At 38.6% G+C, this 25,094-nt stretch overlaps 1 protein-coding gene across 2 annotated transcripts in view; it reads right to left on the reverse strand.

The window, feature by feature from the left end:
- SNX6 (sorting nexin 6) overlaps positions 1-25,094 on the reverse strand; it is a 58,984-nt gene extending 33,890 nt beyond the window's left edge. For both annotated transcript variants that reach the window (XM_077909006.1, XM_077909005.1), the window contains exons 1-6: positions 24,972-25,094; positions 24,768-24,815; positions 10,433-10,537; positions 9,494-9,604; positions 7,018-7,139; positions 4,965-5,088 (exon numbers count right to left, since the gene is read on the reverse strand). In XM_077909006.1, the coding sequence (XP_077765132.1) occupies positions 4,965-5,088; positions 7,018-7,139; positions 9,494-9,604; positions 10,433-10,537; positions 24,768-24,815; positions 24,972-24,977 (516 nt within the window). In that variant the 5' untranslated portion in view covers positions 24,978-25,094. The remainder of the gene's footprint in view (positions 1-4,964; positions 5,089-7,017; positions 7,140-9,493; positions 9,605-10,432; positions 10,538-24,767; positions 24,816-24,971) is intronic.

A 25,094-nucleotide genomic window follows, 5' to 3' on the forward strand; every position in this document is an offset into this window, starting at 1 on the left:
TCAACTTACTTTTCCAACCACCACCCTACCCAACAGAACCTTATATTCCAAATAGTTCTCAAAAGAAGCCCTGAGCTTTTAGGTTCCTCTGTATCTGAAATGGTATCTCTTCTCCCACTAAAAATTCTATTCAAACATCATTAAACATTCAAATTAAAACACATCTCTTCACAAAACCCTTCCAAACTGCTTTATCTTTATGCCCCCCAATACACCTTGGGTGTTTTTTTTAACTGCACGCACACAAACATATATATATATATATGTATTTATTCATTCATGAAAGACACACAGAGAGAGAGGCAGAGACACAGGCAGAGGGAGAAGCAGGCTTCACGCAGAGAGCCTGACCTGGGACTCGATCCCGGGACTCTAGGATCATGTCCCGGGCGGAAGGCAGGCGCTAAACCGCTGAGCCACCCAGGGATTCCCTGCACTTTTAATATTAATTAAATAATTAATTCACTCATTAAATGAACAACTGCCGAATGTTTATTACAATCATACACTGTGCTGGGTGTACGGGATATAAAGATGACAATAAGGTGGTCCTTATTGCTTTTTTTTTTTTTTTTTTTTAAAGATTGATTTATTTGAGAGAGCAAGCACAAGTCAGGGAAGAGGCAGAAGGAGAGAGAATCCCAAGTAGACTTCCCACTGAGCATGGAGCCCAATGTAGGGTTCAATCTCATGACCCTGAGACCAAGACTCGAGCCAAAGTCAAGATTTGGACACTCAACTGACTGAGCCAGCAGTACCCGAAGGTGGTCCCTACTCTTAGAATAATTTATCTTTCAGAGGAGAGTATGGAGAAACATATGATTAAACATAGGGTGAGTAGTACAATGTTAGAGGAATCCATAGGGCACGAGGAGAACACCAAGGGAACTCAATACAAACTTAGGAGATGAGAAAGATAAGACTGGAGGTTGAATGAGCAGACAGGGGCTGTTTTCAATAATTCGGGCACCTAGGTGCCTCAGTCAGTTAAGCATCTGACTCTTGATTTTGGCTCAGGTCATGATCTCAGGGTCAGGAAATCAGCCCCATTTTGGGCTCTGCACTGAGTGTGGAAACTGCTTACTTAAGATTCTCTCTCGACTCTTTTAACTATAGGGAATAAACTGAGGGCTGCTGGAGGGGAGGTGGGTGGGAAGATGGGGTAACTGAGTGATGTCCATAAAGGAGGGCACCTGAACTAATAAGCACTGGGTATTGTATGCAACTGATGAATCACTAAATCCTACCTCTGAAACTAATCACAGAATATATGCTAATTAAATTGAATTTAAAATAAAAAAAAAAATTTTCTCTCTCCTCCCTCCGCCCCTCTGTGTGCACCTGCCTGTTCTCTCTCAAAACAAAGAATAGAAACCAAAAATACCTTTAAAATAATCCAGTCAATGATAAAAGTCAGAACTAATCTTTAGGTCTGATCATAGAAAGAAGTGGACACATTCCTAATATAGTAAGGGAGTATATCAGACAGGATTTGGAGTTTCCCTATTAGGAATAGGGACCAGGAAGAGCAATCAGTAATTTTTAGGGTTTATTTGTTTTTTTAAAGATTTTATTTATTTGAGAGAGAGAAAGAGTGAACAGGTGGAGGAGCAGCGGGAGAACAACAAGCAGACTTGATGCTGAGCACAGAGCCTGACATGGGGATTCAATCCTACGACCCTGAGGTCACAACCTGAGCTGAAATCAACAAACATTTAGGGATCTCTGGGTGGCTCAGTGGTTTAGCGCCTGCCTTTGGCCCAGGACGCGATCTAGAGTCCTGGGATCGAGTCCCATGTCAGGCTCCTGGCATGGAGCCTGCTTCTCCCTCCTCCTGTGTCTCTACCTTTCTCTCTCTCTGTGTGTCTATCATAAATAAAGAAATAAATCTAAAAAAAAAAAAAGGTGGTCAAACATTTCATCGACTGCACCACTCAGGCGCCTCACTATTGGTTAATTGTTATATAATATTTGCAAAACACCTTGTCTTTTTATTTTTTTATTTTATTTTTTTTAATTTTTATTTATTTATGATAGTCACACACAGAGAGAGGCAGAGACATAGGCAGAAGGAGAAGCAGGCTCCATGCAGGCTCCATGCACCAGGAGCCCGATGTGGGACTCGATCCCGGGTCTCCAGGATCGCGCCCTGGGCCAAAGGCAGGCGCTAAACCGCTGCGCCACCCAGGGATCCCAACACCTTGTCTTTTTAGAGTTTCTCCAAAACACCATATACTGATATTAAAAGGGTTTATAATGCACTGCACCATTATCTCTATTAAGCATATATTAGTTTGGGAGGAAGAAAAATAAATCTATGTTGATGGGAGAAAACTTATGAAACCCTAAGATTTCTGAAAGCTCTTTAGATAAAGCTCATCTAAACAATTAAAAATCATTCATTTATCACTTAACAAATACTTATTTGACATCTTAATTGTCAGCCACTATTCTAACATTTTTGGGAGAGGGAGACAAATAAATATGTAAATTTTAAAAATAGAGATATATATGGAGTGCATGGATGGTTCAGTTGGTTTAGTGCCTACCTCTTGATTTTGGCTCAGGTCATGATCTCAGGGTCCTGGGACTGAGCCCTGAGACAAGATCTGCCCTCAGTGGGGAGTCTGGTTGAGGATTCTCTCCTTTTCCTTCTGCCCCTCCCCCCTGCTCACATCCACATCCACTTATGCTCTCTAAAATAAATAAATAAATCTTTAAAAAATATAGATCTAGAATTTCATATAGCACTAAGGGATTTGTCAATGGGATAAAATATGTGGAACATGAAACTCCTCTAGCACATATAGCCTTGAAATGATAATACCATGCCTCCCTGTATACCAACATGGCTCTACCAATTACTATTATTATTTTTAAAGGTTTTATTTATTTATTCATGAGAGACACAGAGAGAGAGGGAGAGACAGAGACACAGGCAGAAGGCGAAGCAGGCTCCATGCAGGGAGCCCGACGTGGGACTCGATCCCGGGTCTCCAGGATCAGGCTCTGGGCTGAAGGTGGCACTAAACCACTGAGCCACCAGGGCTGCCCCAACTGCTGAGCCACCTGGGCTGCCCCTTTACCAATTACTATTACTTTACATAGTTATTTATTTATTTATTTATTTATTTATTTATTTATTTATTTATTTATGATAGACAGAGAGAGAGAGAGGCAGAGACACAGGAGGAGGGAGAAGCAGGCTCCACGCCGGGAGCCCGACGTGGGACTCGATCCCGGGACTCCAGGATCGCGCCCTGGGCCAAAGGCAGGCGCCAAACCGCTGAGCCACCCAGGGATCCCCTCTACCAATTATTATTAAGGTCCTGACCAAGACCACAAATAAGGTTGAGCAAAAACAAACACATAAAGGTAAAAAACTGATGAGAGCATTCTGTACCATGTGTTTTTTGGCAACCCTACTCATGATTTTTAGCTTCTTTTTTTTTTTTTTAAGCTTCTTATAATTCATGACATAGCCAGCATTCTTTCTAATCCCTAGTTACAAATGATCATGGGCCAGTATCACATACCACATTTATGCTCGTGAAAGTACCCATGCTTAAGTGCTATGTTTCTGTGATCTTGAGTTACTTCATACCCTTCAAAAAAATATGTTCTACTGCTAGACTTAGGACATTCTATTGTCATTGTCCTGTCTATTAAGACCAAACCAGAAGAGCAAATTTATATATACAAAATTCTTTGATCTTAATGTTGACTTGTAAGCAAACTAGCACTATGACACATCTATTTTTTTGCTCAAATCATGAGTTAATCTTGTCATTCAAATATAAATCCCAAGATCTGTATGACCCACCTTTAAAAAATTTTTTTGCCAGTACTATGAATGAAGAAACCTTAAAAGCTCAATAGCATCAATATTTCTATTTCCACTATAATAAAGTTTTCAGGCAGGGCTGGAAGGGAAATTAGGAGCAATACCACTGAAAGAAGTCAGTTTTATTTTGTTTTGAATAAAGATTGTATTTATTTATTCATGAGAGACACACACAGAGGCAGAGACACAGACAGAGGGAGAAGCAGGCTCCTCACAGGGAGTCCAATGCGGGACTCGATCCCAGGATCAGATCATGCTCTAAGCTAAAGGCAGATGCGCAACCACTGAGCTACTCAGGCGTCAAAGGAGGTCAGTTAAACAGATCAAAAGTCAATGATTAACCCAAAAATAATCCGGAATTTGGGCAGCCCAGGTGGTTCAGTGGTTTAGTGTTGTCTTCAGCCCAGGGTGTGATCCTGGAGACCAGGGATCAAGTCCCATGTCGGGCTCCCTGCATGGAGCTTGCTTCTCCCTCTGCCTGTGTCTCTGCCTCTCTCTCTCTCTGTGTCTCTCATGAATAAATAAATAAATAATCTTAAAAAGAAAAAAAATAAAGGTAATCTGGAATTCTTTAGCTCAAATACCTCCCCCTGGGATTTCCCATAAGGCTTCAGAGGACTTCAAAACTCAAATTTAAGAAAACAATCAAGTTGGGATCCCTGGGTGGCGCAGTGGTTTGGTGCCTGCCTTTGGCCCAGGGCGCGATCCTGGAGCCCCGGGATTGAATCCCACGTCGGGCTCCTGGTGCATGGAGCCTGCTTCTCCCTCTGCCTGTGTCTCTGCCCCTCTCCTCTCTCTGTCTCTCTCTGTGACTATCATAAATAAATAAAAAATTAAAAAAAAAAAAAAAGAAAAGAAAACAATCAAGTTGATAACCCTATTTCTTAAGAAGTTCACAATTCAGCATGAAAACCAATGTCCCATGTAGTGACATGATTTACTCTCATTTCTTCAATGAATTTACTCAAGTTCTAATGAAATACTGTATTACCATTACAAAAGTGTCATTTTAAACTGCCTTGAAAACTAAGAACATTAGAAAAAGGGTCATCTAGCTATTCCCTGCCTTTTCTAGTAACTCTAAAAATAAACCTTGATCACTACTTTAATTAATACTCACATCTTGATTATATTCCAAGAAGACGTGGAAATTTAAATCTTTTCTCAAAATAGGATGTGCTGCCACACGACATAGGAACACTTCATGCATTGCAACAGTCTTCTTGAATATTGCCAAATATTCACTAGAAACAATACACAAAATTACAGGTAAAACACTGCACCAACTAGAAAATCATCTGTAACAATTTTTTTTCAACAGATGCTCTGAATTATTCTAAATGCAAAATTAAAGATACAAAGATATAATCCATGTAAACAAAGATTTTAGTTGAACTGTTAATAAAATATGTAAAACCCAGCTCTGAAAAGGCTTCATGCTAGTTAATAGTATTTATTATACTTAAATGTTAATATTTTTAGGTTTTATGAACCTTTCTTTTTATGCAAGTTGATGTTAAAGGTGACTACAGGGGTGTTTGTTTTCAGCTCCAGAGAAAGTACACTAAAAATTATTTGATACAATCTTTGTAACTCAATTTCTAAATAATAATTACTGCATTTAAACACCTTTATATATAAAAAATTAAAACTCAAACCTCAGTAAACATATTTTCAACATTAATAATTATTTTTATCTAATGACCCCAAACACACAAGAAAAAAGCATACCACAGAGACTAATTTTTGTCATTACATTGAAAAACTGTGTTTAAAATATTTTAATATCAGTGAATCACAGCGATCATATTGTAATACATGTCAGTTTGAAAAAAGAAACACTCAAGGAAAAGGCCCAATATTCTTGCTTCAACTACGTGCAAGGAGGATAAATTTTACATACCAGCAAACCAGCAGGACCAATGTTGGGAGAAGTTTGATCTCTGTGAGGGTAGTCATTCAGTGAAGACAAAAAAGAAGGATGCAGAGGATGGAGGTAGCAGTAGAATAAACCCAAGGTTCTCTGTTATCCAACCCCTAACCAGACCACAAAAGAATCATGATCAGGGCCACTGGAAAACCACAGATTCTTTAATATTAATGTGCTCTGCTAATTTCCAGTTTTCAGTCTTATAACTATAAAAAGTATGTATCTCTACTCTCAGACTACTGCTTGCACCCAGCATGGATAAAAATCTTAAAGTATCTGTCACCTTACACTTTTGACAAAAAAGATCTACTTTGCTAATTTATCTTGTCAAATGAGTTTATTAGCATTCTGAAGAGGAGTCTAGTAGCCGTGTGGATATACGCTTAAAAGCTGAAACTAAGTTGAAGAGGAGAAAAAGAAATGCAAGAAGAGGAGAAATGACCACGGAAAGAATGATGGAGGTGACAATAATGCAAGGGAAGTATTTCCTTGTATAGCTCCCAAAATACAGAAAAACAATATACTGCAATTCTCAAATTACTTCAAATGTCTAATAAAAGGGGGAAGATTTGGTATTTTTAGCAAGTATGCTAAAAATAAAATAGAAATTATCTCAAACTTTTTCAAGGACTTAATACATTTCTAGTATATGTGAAACTAATAATTATTTAATGAAAAACATTTTAAAACTATTTTCGTTACTTTCCTCCTATTCTTTTCCCTTCAGCCAGAAGCCAGAGGCAGAAAAAAAGGGCAAAAACAAACACACATACAAACACACGTATTTAAGGAAAAAAAAAAAGAAAACAATATATGCAGAGTTGCTCAGTGTATATTTCTATGAGAAACAGCAGTTTCAGTAGTATGCACATACCGAAAAAAAGAAAATCAGGCTGGCAGTGACTAAGACCTTGTAAATAAAAAACAAAACAACTTACATTCTGTTTTAAAAAGTCATATTTCCCTTTCTACTATTTGTAAATAAAGTTTTGGATCCTCTGCTTTCAATTTTCAAAGTCCATTTAAAACATTAATTTAAAGAATTTTACAATGCAAACAATTATTCTATAATTTTCCTGTAGGCTCTGATCATGATCATTAAAACTGGTTGTTTGGCTTAAACCTGCATCTTTCAGAAAGGGTCACTGTGGTGAAATGATTAAAAGGATGGGATATCAGAGAGCACAGAAAAAAGGCATTAAAACAAGCACAATTAACAAAAGCAACAACAAAAATCACATACGCTTCCAGTTCCTGTTTCATCTTTGTGAATTCTTCCTTTGTCATGGACCCTTCTCCTTCTCCAAGCTTCTGCAGTTTTTCCCTTGAAGCATCAAAATCAGGTCTTGGTGGTGCTGGTGGGATCTGTGTAAGAGAATCAAGTCACTAATTTTAAAGACTATTTTTTTTTCACAGCAGTTTTACTACTGCCACCATAAAAGATTGTATCTGGGAAAGCTAAGGACATCCTGAATGAGCATGACACCAGGACTATCAGATTAGAGAATCTGATTAGCTCCTTTGCATCAAGAAAGACATAAATACAACAGAGCACCATTTTCTAGTATTAGAACACTAGTTCCCAAACTTTAACCTGCAGATTCGGATGGGACAACTTGAGAGTCCTCAAACGTACATACACATTAAGCTGAGTATACATTAAAAGATGTATACCATTTTTCAGAAGTATGTAAATGGTTTGGTTAAATACAAATACATATCTTTTTAAGGAATTAATAGTAGCTTTATGCTATTCTATCTTTTTAAAATTTACAAATGCCAATAGTATGATCCATCAAGGAAGGTTAAAAAGGGTTCTTGAATCGTATGGGTTTATCAGAAGCATAAAGCACGGACTTAAAACCAGGAGAATAAGACAGGGATTAATCACTAACATCACAGTAGGTAAGTAAACACTTACCTTAAATAAAAATGTAAAATCTAGAAGAGTCATATCATTCAAGGGAAGGATAAAGAAAAAGTTTATCTTAAGGAGGGTCTACAAGTAACAACTGTTAAGGAGAAATGATGGGAAATAAAGAAAGCAAGGAGATGAAAGGAAGAAAAGATAGGAGAAAGTTAATGAATACAAGAAAAGGGTTACGCTTGAGGAAAGCAATAGGAAGGGAGCAGCACGTACAGCTGAGCACACATTCATTGATGCTTGCACACCACATCTACTATGTGCTAGGAATGATGCTGAACAATGCGCATATAAAGATAAGACATGGTCTTGATCTTTGAGGAGTGTTTAGTCTATAAGAGGACATGGTAGTAAGAAAATACCATTAGACAACTTGAAAAAAAAAAAGAAAGAAAAAAAAGAGAAAAAAGAAAAAAGAAGAGAGAGAGAAAAAAAAGACAAGATGAAGAAGAAAAGGTGGAAATAAGATGGGAAGAGAAGGAGCTTCCAGGTTGGTGAACACACTGACATGCTGGGAAGGTAGCAGGTGGTACACCTGGACAGGGCATGAAAGTTCTGCACCAACCCCATCTCCCCCTCTGTACCCTGTCCTATGTACACTTCTTCCTTTTGGCTGTTCCTGAGTTGATCCTTCATATAAACTGGTATTTTTTTTAAAGGAAAAGAAGAAAAGAGAGAAAAAAAAGAATGTACTGCCAGTTGTCCACCAAATTCTGAGTTATACAAAGAAAAAGCAAATGACAGAAGGAGTGGCCACAGGAGGGAGATAGAATCATCAGGATGATTTCAAGGAGATCAAAGGAAACTAAATTTCAGGAATCTGAGTGCAGTCAACAGCTGAGGTGTGACATCTGATGCATACTTGGATAACATCTCTTTTTAAAGATTTTATTTATTTGAGAGAGAGAGAGAAAGAGAGAGCACATGAGCATGCATACAAGCAGGGAGATGGACAGAGGGAGAGATAAGTTGACTCCCCTCTGAGCAGAAAGCCTTACTTGAGGCTGGATCCCAGGACTCTGGGATCATGACCTGAGCCAAAGGCAGACACTTAAACAGCTGAGCCATCCAAGTGCCCCATATAAGATCATTTTTTTTTTCAAGGTTTTATTTATTTATTCATGATAGATACAGAAAGAGAAGTAGAGACATAGGCAGAAGGAGAAGCAGGCTCCTCGTAAGGAGCCTGATGCAGGACTGGATCCCCAGACCAGGATCACGCCTTGAGCTGAAGGCAGACGCTCAATCGCTGAGCCATCCAGATTAAATAACCTCTTAAGGAACCCTCCAACTCTGAGTATGTCTACCTAAGGGTTCAAAACCAGAATGGTTTATAACATTCCCTTAATTAATCTCTAGTTTGAAAAGCCCATTTCATTTCCAATAAAGACTGAGAATTTAGGTTAATTAATTTATTTATTCATGAGAGACAGAGAGAGAGAGAGAGGGAGAGAGAGGCAGAGACACAGGCAGAGGGAGAAGCAGGCCCCTTGCAGGGAGTCCAATGTGGGACTCAATCTCGGGACTCCAGCATCCTGCCCTGGGCCAAAGGCAGGCACTAAACCGCTGAGCCACACAGGCATCCCGAGAATTTAAGTTTAAATGAAGGAGCATAATATATCCATATATCTACACTCTCAAACTAGGCAATTCAGGATAAGAAGTGGTAGTCAATTGTGTTTTTCTGACAATTTAAAAAAATCACAACAGCTCACTAAAATACTAAGTAAGATTTAACATAAAGTATCTAAAAAGCTTCTAGAAAATGGGATTAAAATGGAACCCCAACACTTACAATGTAACCTGCGTAGTCTTCATTTTCAACGAAGGAATCATGAAGCCAAATGAATTCCTCATGTTGTCGAACAACAGAAAACTCATTTTGTTTAAAATTTGGCAATGAACTCTGTAAAGACAGAGATACTCTTTAATAAAAATTACACTAAAAGGCCTTTAATAAACATTTTAAATCTTATTTTCTTAAATTAGTCTTACAAGAATGATTATTAGTACTTTTAAACTCTATTATGAAAACTCTGAGACACCTCAACAAAATTATCCTGGGATCTTTAAGAAAGTAAGTTGACAGTCTCTCTTTTTTTTTTTTTTTGACAGTCTCTTATTATATTGTACTGCTACCATTACTTATTAAGTTATCTTATTATTAATATATATTATTTTTCACTTTTTCACTTATTATTAATATATATTAAACTCAAGTACTCAAAGGAAAATAAATCTACGATCTGAAAATATGCCGGAGAAGTGAGATCCAATAAGAAAATAATTTGTAAGACAGTAATTTACTTATTTATTTTTAAAGACATTATTTATTTATTTTGGTGGGGGGAGTGTGGTTGGGGGAAGGGGGCAAGCTGAGATCATGACCTAAGCTGAAATCAAGAGTGGGAGGCTTATCCAACTGAGACACCCAGGTGCCCCATAAGGCAGTAATATAATTAACTGAAAGAACAAAACAAAATTGAAAAGAAAAATAGTGAAAGATGTTACTAAATATCTAGAGAAAATTAAATTTGCATTATATCTAGGTTCTGTGATTAATTCTTAAATGTTAACCTTTTAAAAGTACATTTTTAAAAAACTGTTCAAATATAGTGAAATTATAAACTAAAATACTCTAACTTTGTTCAAAACCAAAGTTCCAGTTAATATATCATATGTAACATTAGCACAATAAATAGCTAAAATAATACAAGTACAAAATCACATTTACCTTTGTGTGAACAGTGAATTTTACTTTATCTCTCTCACTAAGAGCATCAGAAATGTCCACTTGCAGAGCAGCATCACTTTGAAGATCTACATTTATTGCTTTAAGCTAGAAAAAGATATGAAAATTCTGTGGGCTTATACAGAACTTCATTCTTTTCTCAGATATTAAGACAATGCAAAAACAACAAAATAAAAGAATCTTGAATCTAAAAAAGTACTCAAGTTCATTTAAACCTCATATATTTAGAGAGGCAGGGGCTTTGGGTAGGTTATTAATCAATTTTCATTCTATACCTTCTATACCATTCAACTATGCTTTGTATGAGCCAATGGGGTAACCACGATTCATTATAATTTCACTCAAAAAGTAAACTATTTTTTCTCTCTCCTATTCTCTGCCATCCTGGTGTGTGTGGTTGTCCGATCCTCACCACAAACAGCAGGGAAGCCTGGAAGGCACCCTAACCTAGGGGCTTGGATGACGTTGGTTTGAATCCCATCTCTGCACATTAATATTCTGATTTGGGTCTTCTCACAAAACCTATCAAGTAATTCCTGGCCAAGAAACAAAAGCAGAATCGTTTCATTCGCCAGTGGATTCAGATGAAACTGGTAACACAATCAGGTACAACTTCAAGGGGAGGTATTGGTACTGGAATTGGGAGAACCAAGCTGGTCTACATGAAATAGCACATGAGATGGCACACATATTTATGCTGCATGTAGGTCACATATTCCTATCCTATCACTCCTAACATCACTACTACCTGAGCAATAGACATGTTTTATCAGGGAAATTTTTCTTTTCTGTTACTATGTTTCTGTGGCAGTTGGTTGGTTCAGTAATAAATATGTAAGACCTTTTGTTTGAAAAAACAGATGTAATAAATTTCCAAGAAGATGTTCCTTTAAAGTTCAAGTGTTCTAAAATTAAGGGAAGTATTTATCTTTTATTTTTTTTTAATTTTTATTTATTTATGATAGTCACAGAGAGAGAGAGAGAGGCAGAGACATAGGCAGAGGGAGAAGCAGGCTCCATGCAACGGGAGCCCGACGTGGGATTCGATCCCAGGTCTGGATCACGCCCTGGGCCAAAGGCAGGCGCTAAACCGCTGCGCCACCCAGCGTTCCCGAGTATTTATCTTTTAGAACAAGAAAAATAATGAAAAGAATACTGGCTAATAGTTTTAACTCTACTGATTATTTTAATAAACAATGAAACTATTAAAATAGTTAAATATATTACATATATGTAAAGTGCTAAGAAAAAAAATATAGTAAATACCCAATAACTATCACCTGTGATATGAATTAAATCTCCCATTTTACTCTCCAAGCTTTAATACATTCAAAGAATTAAATGCATTCTCTATTCAGTGCTTTACTTATCTATGAGAAGATTTCTCTACTTATCCTTATTTATTTTTTTTAAAAAAATTTATTTATTCAAGAAAGACAGAGAGAGAGAGAGAGAGAGAGAGAGGCAGAGACACAGGCAGAGGGAGAAGCAGGCTCCATGCAGGGAGCCTGATGTGGGATCTGACCCCGGGACTCCAGGATCATGCCCTGGGCCAAAGGCAGGTGCTAAACCGCTGAGCCACCCAGGGATCCCATAATCCTATTTTTTAAAAAAGTAAACTCTATACTCAGTGTCGGGCTCAAACTCACAATCCCACTCCGAGATCAAGAGTTCCATGTTCCACTGTATGAGCCAGCCAGATGCCCCTCTACTCATAAAGCTTACTATTAATTCTGGGCAGCCCGGTGGCTCAGCGGTTTAGCGTCACCTTCAGCCGAGGGTCTAATCCTAGAGACCTGGGATTGAATCCCACGTTGGGCTCCCTGCATGGAGCCTCTGCCTGTGTGTCTCTGCCTCTCTGTGTCTCTCATAAATAAATAAAATCTTAAAAAAAAAAAGCTTACTATTAATTCTATTTATAATTCTTAAATTTTCTCTATTTTTCTTCCTCGTTAGACAAATACTCTAAAATATGTGACTAATTTGAAGACTTATTAGAAAACCAAAATACACTAAAAAATGAAAATAAAGTCTTAGCCTGCTGCAAAGAAATATTTAGTCTTGTTTATTAACTACCTAGCTTTCTTCAAAAAAATAGATCTTTAAAAAAATAAAAAAAAATATAAAAGGCTTAAAGAAAATACAACAAAGTGTGGATTTTCTTCTTTATATATTCCTTTATTCTCCCAATTGTCCACAAAATGCATACATTACTTTTATAAATGGGGGGGGGAGGGAAGCCTTCTTTATACAGAAATCCTGTAATCTATTAAAATATTTTATGAAACTTCATTATATAGAGCTGTTTAACTTTCATTAGTAATGAAAAAAATTAACAGTATTTCACTTTTGCACTACTGGTTCTAAGAAGATATGTTTTTAAAAGATAAAAACCATTACATATATTATTTAGATTCACAGAAAAAAATTAATCACTGTTTAAATTATGTGGTACTTTGATGACCCTTAGTAAAAATTTTATAGGTAACTTAAGTTTACATTAAGTTAAATTTCATCAGTAATCCTATTTTTAAAAGTTTATACTATAAACTTAATAAAACATTTTAAAATGTTAAAATATCTGTTACTGTACTGTTACACATAGCCTACTGTCTGATAAATGAAATTAAAAGTTGCCTTGAATTATGAAGTTTTCTTTTTCATTTTCCAACTATCTCATTGCCTCTGCAATATTGAAAACATTAGTCTTTTGGTTTTCTTCCATTGACTTAGTCTTATCAGGCCTTCATATGGTCTAGCCTACCTCTTCTCCAACCCCTTACCTTAATTCTATTTTAAGAAAGGTTTCCTTTTGGAGCACCCAGGTAGCTCAGTCAGCAAAGTGTCTGACTTCAGGTCATGATCTCAGGGTCCTGGGATCCCAGTCCTGGGGCCCCCTATCTCAGGTTCTGTGCTCAGCAAGGAGTCTTCTTCTCCCTCCCCCACTCCTTAACTCATGCTCTCTCTCAAATAAATAAAATCTTTAAAAAAAAAAAAAGCTTTCTTTTTTCCTCTTTACTCACAATCAGGCCACTTTTAAGATGTTTACTGTGGTAGACTGAATAATGGCTCCCCCAAAATATCCACATCCTTGGAATTTGTGGACATTATCCTATATGGGAAAAAAAGGGCTCTGCAGGTGTGATTAGAGATGGGGAAATTATCCTGATTATCTAAATAGGCCTTAAATGCAGCTACATGTATCCTTGTAAGAGGGAAATGCCGGGAGATTAGACAGACAAAAAAGGAGATAACAGGACTATGGATGCAGAGATTAGAGTGACACAGCCACAAACCAAGGACTGCTGGCAGCCACCAGAAGCTAGAGGAGAAATTCTTCCCTAGAATCTCAGGCAGTGTGGTCCTGCTAATACCCTGATTTCAGCTCAAAGATACTGATTTTGGACTTTTGGACTACAGAACTACAAGAGAATAAATTTCTATTGTATTGTCATTAAATTTGTGGTAATTTGTTAGAGCAGCCACAAGAAACAAATAAACTTATCATTATGATTTTGGGAACAATAACCTTGGCTTTTCTCCATTTCCTATGTTTTCATTGCCTACTTAAGCATTTCCCAAATGCAACTGGTAAGAATCAACCTAGGTGCTTGTTAAAAATACAGAACCCCAGTCCCTAACACAGACTTATCAAAACAATCTTCAGAGACTCTTAACTAGAGAAAATAAATGGAGGGTTGCTGGAGGGGAGGTGGTAGGGGGATGGGATAACTGGGTGATGGGCACTAAGGACACCTGATGTAATGAGCACTGGGTGTTATACGCAACTGATGAATAACTGAACTCGACCTCTGAAACTAAACAGTTACTTAATTATTGAATTTAAATAAAATTTTTTTTAATCTTTGGGGAATAAGCTTTAAAAACTGTGTTTGGGAACCCTAGCCTAGATTTTCAGGGTTGTCTTTGCATTTACATTGTCAAAATTTCATCTCAATTGCTAATCTTTTTAATGATTACATAAAACATTGTTGCTGGATTTTTTTTTTAAAGATTTTTATTTATTCATGAAAGACACAGAAAGAGAGAGAGAGAGACAGGTAGAGGGAGAAGCAGACTCCATGCAGGGAGCCCGATGTGGGACTCGATCCCAGGACTCCAGGATCATGCCCTGAGCCGAAGGCAAGGCATGTTAAACCACTGAGCCACCCAGGCATCCCTGTTGCTGGATTTCCTATGTATATATACATTTTCATTTTCAGACTTAATTTTACTTTAGCTGTTGTATTATCAATGTGGTAACATACTTCTCAGGTTTCTACATTTAGTAATTTATCTTCCAATTTAAGATTATTCCAAATTATTCTTTCTTGTATTTCCTTATCCCTATATATCAAACACTCCCCCCTTTTCTGATAGTACAACACCTGGCTTTTTAAAATTGTAACTTTTATTGATAACAAACATTCCTATATTATATATTTACTGCTTTTGTTCTTGGATTTTTTTTTTAGTACACCTTACATACAATGAAATGCAGATTTTAAGTATATAGTTTGAAGAGTTTTGACAAATACACAGGTTACACCCTTGTGATCATGACAATAGTTCCCTCTTTTATTCTCTCATTTCTACTTCTTTACTTTCTAACTCTTCTGTAAATTCTTTTGCATGCATTATTAAAGCTTGTAAGCCATTCATATATTGCCTCAATGGCCATTAATTCAATCATTTGTCTTTTTCATTCTTTTAGTAACTATGTTCTAGAACTGATTTCGGGAAAAGTGCATGAATCATAAATGTGGTCACAGCAAAATGATGGTGGTGAGATTATGACTCTTCTAATTTACATTTCATAGTAAATTCTAAATATCAGCTGAAGTGTTCATTCTGATATTACATCTTTCTACAGTCAGTTCCGGTGTACACTTCATACCTCAATTTTTTTTTTTCCATTTCCTGAGCTTACAGAGAAAAGGAGACATAAAGGAATTACTTTGACAAGAAGATGTGCTTCACACACATTACAGTTTTTTTTTTTTTAAAGTCCTGTTTCTAATAACTAAGATGTGTAATGGAAAAGCTGGTCAATAAAATGAAATCATCCCCCACATAAATACAAAACTTCCACTGAAAGGTAATCTGCTATATTTCATCAATTCTAGATGTGTATTTTGCACATTTTAACATTTGAAATAGGAATGTCTTGCAACTGACCACAAATTACAGTTTAATTGACAGTAGTTTTTCTTTCTTGGTGGCACATAAAAGAAAGTATACCTTCCAATCAATTGTGCCTTAGATTTGATAAGGTATTGTATTGTAAATCTAATGTTACATAAAATGTACACAAGATTTTTCAGATATATTTTCTTCTTTCTTTAAAGATAATGTTAGAATTTTTATTTAGGGAAAGAGTGAAAGCAAACAACTTGTGATTCATCAACATTTAATTAACTGTCTGAAACTAGTAAGGAAATTCTCATTAGATAACATTCACTGGTTTAATCCTTACATGGGCTGATAAACTTTGTGTTTTGTCAGAGACTGACTAGGTTAAACATTTGTGTCAAGGTCAAGAGAAAGATTTGGCAGGGAAGATGGATTAAGTAACACAAATACAGTATTATTAGAAAGATAATTTAGGGGCGCCTGGGTGGCTCAGTTGGTTAAACATCTGACTTCAGCTCATTTCATGATCCCAGGGTCCTGGAATTAAGCATCAGTGGCAGGCTCCGTGTTCAGCAGGGAGTCTGCTTGTCCCTCTGCCACCCCCCTCCTGCTCTCTCTCTCTCAAAAAAATAAGATCTTAAAAAAAAGATAATTTAAAGACACTGCCCTATTGCTGATTTTCCATATATAATTATTTAGCAAAGACATTTGCTACTAGTTTACTATACTGACTCATTTACCATAGAGTATCTATCCTAGAACATTCTTAAAAAACTGGTTGTTCATCTTTTGTCAGAAAAGCAAATGTATAATAGGTAGATGGACAGAGGAAGGAAGAAAAGGAAAATAACTATTGCAATGGCTTCCAAACTGGTGTCTTGCTTCTGCCTTTTACCCTCTTCAATCTTATTTCTTACAGAGCTACCAGAAATCTGATTAAACTAAAAATCATTTCTCTGCTCAAAACCTAAGAGTTCCTACTTGGAGAAAAGCCTTACAGGGGTCTCCCAGGCCCAAAAAAATCTCTGACATCATTTCCCAGGCTAATCTACTATTCCTCTGGTTCACTGTAAACTTGTCATATGGCTTCCTTGTTGTTCTTTAAACACTGGGGCATGCTACCACTTCAGGAGTCTGCACTTACTGTGCCCTCTCCCTGGAATATTCTGCCCCCAGATATCTATCTGCATGACTCACTCTTTCATTTCCTTCAAGTATTTACCAAAACGTCACCTTCTCAGGAAGGTCTTTCCTGGCAACCCTAAGACTACAGCTCAACTCCCCTCCATTCTCAAATAATTCCTATCTCTCCCTCATTTTTTTTCCATATCACTTGTTTACCATCTACTATATCTTATTTTTTAATTAAAAAAAATTTTTTAAAGATTTTGTTCATTATTCATGAGAGACATACAGAGAGAGAGGCAGAGGGAGAAACAGGCTCCATGCAAGGAGCCCGATGCAGGACTTGATCCCTGATCCTGAGATCACGCCCTGAGCTGAAGGCAGACACTCAACTGCTGAGCCACCCAGGGATTCCTATATCTTATTTTTTAATAGTCCTCCCTAACTAGAATGTCAATTTTGTGAGGACATGGATTTTTGTTTTATTCACTGCTATATTCCCAGTGGTGACTTCAATAAACACAGGCTGAGTGCAAAGGAGAGAAGAGTAGAAAGAAAGGTGGTAACCATAACTGGGCTAAGAACTGTAATTATAGTATAGTAAATGGAAAACCCCTAAGACAGACAGAAGTAAATTCCATTAGGCTCACTAATTCAGTCCAAATTTTAAATCTACTGAACTCCTAGCCCAGATATCATTTTGGAAGTCCTATAATATTTCTATTATTATTGTATGTCTTATACTGAGCAGTCAGATTAGTGGTTGATTATATGTGTGTGTGTGCGTGTGTGTGTGTGTGTATGTATATATATACACACACACACACACATACTTTCTGGAAACTGGAATTTGCAATCAGATTTCCTCTCATATACTATACCAGAAACAACAAAACATTACTAGGGTCACATATGTCACTCCAATGCCCTTTTTTTTTTTTTTTTAAGATTTATTTACTTTATATATAGAGAGAGTACATGTGAACGAGCTGTGGATAGGGCAGAGGGAGAGAGAAGGGGAGACAAGTGGACTCCCCACGGAATGCAGAGCCCACCTCGGGGCTGGATCATGACCGGTGCCAAAATCAAGAGTCAGGTGGCTTAACCAATCGACTATGCCATCTAGGAGCCGCTTCCCTAGTACTTTTAACCAAATAATCGATTTTTCATCTTGTTTTAATAAAGTTCAAACAACTGTCCTAGGTGTTGTGGAGCATATAAAGTGAACAAAAAGCCTTGCCTTCAAGAAATATGTAGTGAGGGAGACAATTTTATGTGATAAAACACAAAATTAAATATTTCCCATTCTTTTTCCTCACCAACTGTATTCTGTACAATTTACCCTTATAATACTTCCCCATCTTGTGATCTTTCCACATGTCTGCAGCCTGTTACGCTTTTCTACTTCCCTCCTCTTCCACTCCACTGCGTATGTCATTCCAATACCTTTCTTGCTGGTCTCGTCAACTCTCATTGCTTTTTGCCATACTTGGCTCGCAAATTCCCACTCAGGATCAATTCAACAATCACCTTTGCTTTCTTAGCTGCCTGTGTGGCTAGAGAAAAGTCACAACTGTTTATACTGGTCTACTGCAAATTAATGGTCTTCAAATTGCATTAGGCTCTTAAAACCATTCAACACTCCTGAGTAGATCTGCTCAGCTCCCCTTGATTCCCTTCAGCAACTACTCCAAACTTTTACTACTTCAACTCTCTACATTTCCGCCCCCTCTCTCAACAAGTGACCTTGTTTCCCACATTCTAAAGAAACAAACACTGGCAGCTGTTTTTTCCCCCTCAGATCCATCAATAAAGTCTCCTACAAATAAATCTAGCCTCATCATATTCTCCACTTTTTCATAAGCAGTGTCCTCTGGAGGGATGAACTATCTGTCCACCTGAGCATTTAATTGTGCTGTCTGCTTCACAATCTGCTCATACACTGCTCTTCTAGTCTAGTTAGCCTTGATCTCACAAACCCTTCACACAGAGGATCTAATTTTCAAATCCAGTATTTTTTAGTGTCCTTGACCTCTCTGCAGTATTTTGCCTTGGTGATCATTCTGTCCACTTTCTTTAAACTCTCAACTTATGGGAATTCTCTCATATCCTTCCTACCTCTCAGCCCTGTCAATCGATCCATTTCTTCCCTGTAACACTTAAGGGTTGGTTTCCACAGGTGCTATCTAGCCTAGGCAATCTCAGCCATTCTCGACTATAACTCCTAAATATTTATCATAAACTCAGACCTCTTATTCTAAATCCCCAATTATACTTTCATGTTATCAACTAGACACATCTGCCTGGACGTATTCACTTTAATAAGTACTGAGTGTCTTCAATGTGCAAACCACTGTCCTAGGAGCTAGGGATGGAACAGTGAAAAGACACAAGCCTCACTCTTCCAGATCTTACACTCTAGTTTGGCAGAAAAGGGATTAGATACCATCTAGGCACTTCAAATCCAACACATATGAAATCAAACATACTATCTACCTTCTAGCTCTGTTCTCTCCTTTATTCCTCATTTTCTCCTCCTTCTCTCCCATGTACTTATACAGTCATTTTACCCTGTCAATTCTATCTCCTATACATCTCTTTGCTATGTTCCTTCCTTCATCCTCTCTTCCACTGCCATATACCTTCATCATTTTTTCTTAGGATTTTTAAAAATTTATTCATGAGCAGAGACATAGGCAGAGAGAGGCAGGCTCCCTGCGGGGAGCCCAATGTGGGACTTGATCCCAAGACCCTGGGATCACACCCTGAGTCGAAGGCAGACACTCAAACAATGAGCCACCCAGGTGTCCCACCTTCAGCATTTTTCATCCGTATTGTTAAAGCAGCCTGTCAACTGGTTTCTCTGCCTTCACAGTAAGAATCAAACCACTCTCCACATGAGAGTAACCTAACCTACAATGCTATCTTCATCTACGTATAGGTCTTTCCCAGTTTATGATCCCTGAGGACTTCCCATCGCTTAGAATTGTAATTATTATGCCCTTTATACTTGATCTGTACTATCCATATCTACCCTTGCTTCCTATAAGAACAAGTGCTTCAGGTGGAACCAAATTACCTACCCATGCTATCCACTCTACTGGCAAGCCTTCCTCTTCCCTGAGAGCCTACAAAATTCCTGGTCAATATTTAAGGCTTAGTTCATTTAAGTGATAAATAGCTGTTAAGAGTGCCAGACCTGAAGCTAGACTGTCTGAGTCTGAATCCAGCTCATACTGGCTGTTATAACCTTGGGCAAGTTATTTAATCTCTCTGAACCTCAGTTCTCTTTCCAAAGTAGAATAGTAGCAGTTACTTAACAGGGATTTGAGAATTGAGTTAACACATGCAAAGTACCTGGCCCACAGTAAATGCTACATTGGTATGTAGCTATCATCATGTCTTTACTACTTCCCCTTCTCCCAAAGGCAAACACTCCTTCCTTTGTACTCCCATGGCACTCTATCATAAGACTGTCACTACCCTGTGGTGATCTTAGGGCAGGAACTTTCTTAATTTCCTCTGCCAACATAATCGATGTCATATTTTTATCTAAAATAACATCAATAAATGTGGAATCTGTTCAAGCTACATGCTGTGTAGGTGCAAAAGAAAATGCAAACATCTGGCCAAGACTTCAAAGATAATCAAATTTCAAGTGGACAAAAAAAAGGTGAGAAAAAAAAGCATGCTACAACATTAATAAGCATGCATAAAGCAGACACTAAAGTGCAGAGGTGGCTGGGCAATGACAAGCAGACTAGAATATGTCTAGTGCTAAGGATATACTGAAAAATGAAGCCAGCCTGAAAGTGTCACGAATTGTGTTTAATGCTAGCCTAAGGAGTTTGAACCTTACTGCAAGAACTGGGTCCAAGTAAATACTTTTGACTAGTGTCGTTATATGACTTAGTCATTTTAAGTTAGGTAACTTTAAATAATGTGAAGCCTGGATTGGAAGGTAGACAGACAGGAGACACAGATCAATGACGGGTACTGCTACAATCCATGCAAGTTATCTAAACATTAAGTGGGGCCATACAAACGAAAGATGGGATAAACATTTTTGAGATGAAATTAAATGGCTTCGGGCACCCCCAGGGGCGCAGCGGTTTAGCGCCCGCCTGCAGCCCAGGGCGTGATCCTGCAGACCCGGGATCGAGGGGATCGAGTCCCATGTCGGGCTCCCTGCATGGAGCCTGCTTCTCTCTGCTTGTGTCTCTGCCTCTCTCTCGCTCTGTATCTCTCATAAGTAAATAAAATAAAAATAAAATCTTTTTTTAAAAAAAGAAAGAAATTAAATGGCCTCAGTGACTATTCTAATATGGAGATGAAGGATAGGATTCAGAAGTTTCTTGCCTGCATGACCGGAAAATGGTAACATGACAAAGATAAGGAACAGAGAGAGAGGAGCAAAGCTAGAATCCAGGAGAGGTGTCTTTACTCCACCTGAAGTAATTTTGAAAACAATGAATAATATATTTAGAATTAAAATCAAATGCTAAGAGAATTATTCCATCACACTGGCACCCACTGCTCTTATTTAACAAGCACATCAGAGCAAAATGTGTCCAGTTCAAAGGGCTCATTTGTTTACTAAATAATATGTCACTGTCCTTCATTTTGGGGAAAAAATAGCCTATTATGTAGAGGTATGGCTGAAGAGTGGCCAGTAATTTTCAATACTGTGTATTTCTTAAAGCCTGCTTTTTAAAAAAGTTTTTCACATAACAATATTTTGTTGAGGCTGTAAGATTCTCTTCTCTGCCAAATATCCTGATGAAAATTGAAGGCTGCTTAAGAATGTATTTAAAAATGTTGCCTTTAGTTTTGCTTACTCGCTACTCTGTATGAAATGCTTGCATTATTTTGAATCTGTGATTTATATCAAAATTCTTTGTTTTCTTAAAGATTTTATTTATTTATTCATTCATGAAAGACACACAGAGAGAGGCAGAGACACAGGCAGAGGGAGAAGCAGGCTCCATGCCGGGAGCCTGATATGGGACTGATCTCGATCCCAGGTCTCTAGGATCTTGCCCTGGGCCAAAGGCAGGCACTAAACCGCTGAGCCACCCAGGGATCCCTATATCAAAATTCTTATCAATATATGCACTTCATGCTTTTTCTCTATCAAGACTTTCTCAAAAGGCTGATCAAGATAACCTAAACTTTTAGTACAATGTCTAAAAGTTCTAATTATGGCAGTCTACTTCTATCAGAACAAACACAATATAAGGAAACTTAAACAGGCCAGATATTTCTGTATTGCTGTAAGCAAACTTCAGTGCACAACAGAATATTCCTGGTTGTTTGCTGAAAAAGTAGTGTATAGCAATTACACTGGATTTAAAAAAAAAGAAAAAGAAAAAGAAAAAAATATTTTAAAAAGTAAAATGTCCTTCTCCCTACTTCAGGAGATTCTGATTTACTATAGCAGGACCCAGAAACTTTTGTTTCGTTATCCAAACACCCCAGGTGATTCTGAAGCAAATGTTTCAAGGCCACTTTGAGAAACACTTGTATTAGCTCTGATATCAGAAACATGGTTTAGTTTCAAGTCTACCTTTCCCACTCATTGGTTGTGTGACCTTACACCGCTTACTTAATTTCTTCAAGGTTCAGATTTCTTATCTGTAAAAGGTGAATACTAAAAGTTTCACAAGGATAATTAGAGGATATAATGAAACAATGCTTATACAGTCCTTAAGACAATGCCCACCTATAATTATTACTATGATTCACCCAGTTCCACAGGACAAAAATAAGGAAGAACTGCACATAAATACATATTCACCATGACAGTCTAAATGCTTTGTAATTCATGGTAATGTTTTTTCACTTCCTCCTGGTCAGGCATGCTGTTTGTCTCCCTTTCCCTTTAATTTTATAATACATGAAAAAAGTTTTTAGACACATTACATAAGTGCTTCGAGTTTCATAAACAAATTTTACCAAAGGCATAAAGCAATGAACGTGAATGTTAACCAAAAAATATTTTCATATCAGCATAAATACTCCAAAAATTAACACTTCTACTGAATATTATTAGTCAGATTTTACCAGAGAGCAAATCCTGTTTGCTTTTGCTGGTAGACCACAAAATTAGAAACAAAGTTATCCAAAGAAAGAATGCCAACTGCTTTACAATTAGAAAAATCAGTTTAGGGGATCCCTGGGTGGCTCAGCGGTTTAGCGCCCCCTTCCGCCCAGGGCTGATCCTGGAGACCTGGGATCGAGTCCCACGTCGGGCTCCCAGCATGGTGCCTGCTTCTCCCTCTGCCTGTCTGTGCCTCTCTATCTCTGTGTCTCTCATGAATGAATGAATGAATGAATGAATGAATGAATGAATGAATAAATAAAATCTTTAAAAAAAATCAGTTTACTGTACTATAATCAATTCATCTCCTTTCATTAGGAAATGGCAAATCTACTGGCTTCCCTATTTTAAAATCCAAAACGTAATTTTTAAAGTGCCCATCTAACTTTAATGTCTTATCTCAGAAGATGCAGATACACATCTACAGTTTTTATATATTTTTTATTTTTATTTTTTAAAGATTTTATTTATTTATTAATGAGAGACAGAGAGGGGGAGAGGGGGAGAGAGAGAGAGAGAGAGAGAGAGGCAGAGACACAGGCAGAGGGAGAAGCAGAGGGCTCCATGCAGGGAGCCCGATGTGGGACTCGATCCCGGCTCACTGGACCTAAGGCGGCGCTAAACCGCTGAGCCACCTGGGCTGCCCTCCACAGAGTTTTTAAAAACTTATTAGAGACTAAACTTTTTAGAAATAACCAGAAAACCTATATGATGCTTTCACACTAACTAGAAATTCTAAATGATGCTTTTGTGTAAACTGAGAAATTAAAACATCATTTATAAAAGAATGCAGCCCCCTCCTTATCCTTCTACTTGAAAGATTTATAAAACTCATCAGTTAATGGGGATCCCTGGGTGGCTCAGCGGTTTGGCGTCTGCCTTCCGCCCAGGACATGATCCTGGAGTCCCACGATCGAGTCCCACATCAGGCTTCCTGCATGGAGCCTGCTTCTCCTCTGTGTCTCTGCCTCTCTGTGTATCTCTCCTGAATAAATAAAAATCTTAAAACAAAAACAAAAATCCTCATCAGTTAATACTAAATACTTCATTTTTTATTTAAAAAATATCCTACAAGAATATTTTTACCAGCTGCCAAAAATCGACTGATGTATCTCTCACATTAACTAACATGAATAAGTAAAGGCAAAATGGAAAACTGAAGTGCAGGCTGTTAAATGTGATGGACCCAAGGAACCTTACTGAGCTGCAATCATTTATCAGTATTTTTCAAGTGCTCACTTGTACAAGGCACTATATAGATTACCACCCTTCAGCCAGGGCAAATGAGGGGAGAGAGTGGGAGGGAGGAATCGGAGCCCTGGGGTTCCTTTCTTAAGTAGCATGCAACTGACCTCAAACCACCAAGAGAACTCCGTAAAAGATGTATTTTTTGGACATTAAGAAACGTTAAGGTACCCTAAGCTTCCAGTACTTTGCACAATCTCGTAGGATACTGGAGAAGAGTTAAGGTTCGGCAACTGCAAAATTCCTTGCAAAAGGGTAATTTAGAAAAAGCTTGTACTATATCCGTTTTAGAAGATAAGAGTGGGCGGCACGGGTTCGAGGTCCACAGAGGGAGAAAACTGAGGGTGCCGCCACGAAGGTCTGAAAATGGGTTTTCAGAGCCCCCGAAGTGTCGGGGGGCGGGGGTAAGGCTCCAGCTCCGGCCTCCACTTCTACTTCCCCCCCTGCGCCCCGAGCCGGCCAGGGGAGGGGGGTCCAACAGAAGGTCAGCGTCGGGGCGGCGGACAAGTAAGCGGCCGTGGGTCTCGGGGAAATCAGAACCGAGCGGCCCCGAGGGAGGAACGGCTGCAAGAGGGCGGGGCGCGGTGCAGCGAGGAAACCGAAAGGACGCCGGGGAGGAGGTGCCGCGCGACCGGGGACCCTGCCCGGTACCACACCCGGGGGCCAAGGCGGGGGGCCGAAGGGTCCCACGAGCGAGAAGGAGGCAGAACTTACTCCGCGGTCCTCCTCCGAGAGGAAGTCGGGGCCGTCGTCCAGGCCTTCCTGCGGGGTCGCCGGGCCCGGCGCACCAAGGAAAAGATGGGAGTTGGGGAGACACAAAGGGAGACATTAGTGCTAGGCCGGCGCGGCCCCCGCGCCCGCCCCGCGCCCGCCGCCCCCACCGCGCGCCCGGGGCTCGGCACCGCTGAGAACACCCACCATCATGGCTGCTCCGAGGCGAGGGCCAGCGCAGGCGCGCACCGCACCGCGGGGCCGGAGGGAGCCGGCTGTAGAGGGAGGGGCGGGGCTGGTGGCGGCAGGAGGGGGCGGGCTCTCGGAGGG

The sequence above is a fragment of the Canis aureus genome, chromosome 9 (assembly GCF_053574225.1).
Source record: "Canis aureus isolate CA01 chromosome 9, VMU_Caureus_v.1.0, whole genome shotgun sequence".
In the NCBI taxonomy this organism is placed as follows: Eukaryota; Metazoa; Chordata; class Mammalia; order Carnivora; family Canidae; genus Canis; species Canis aureus.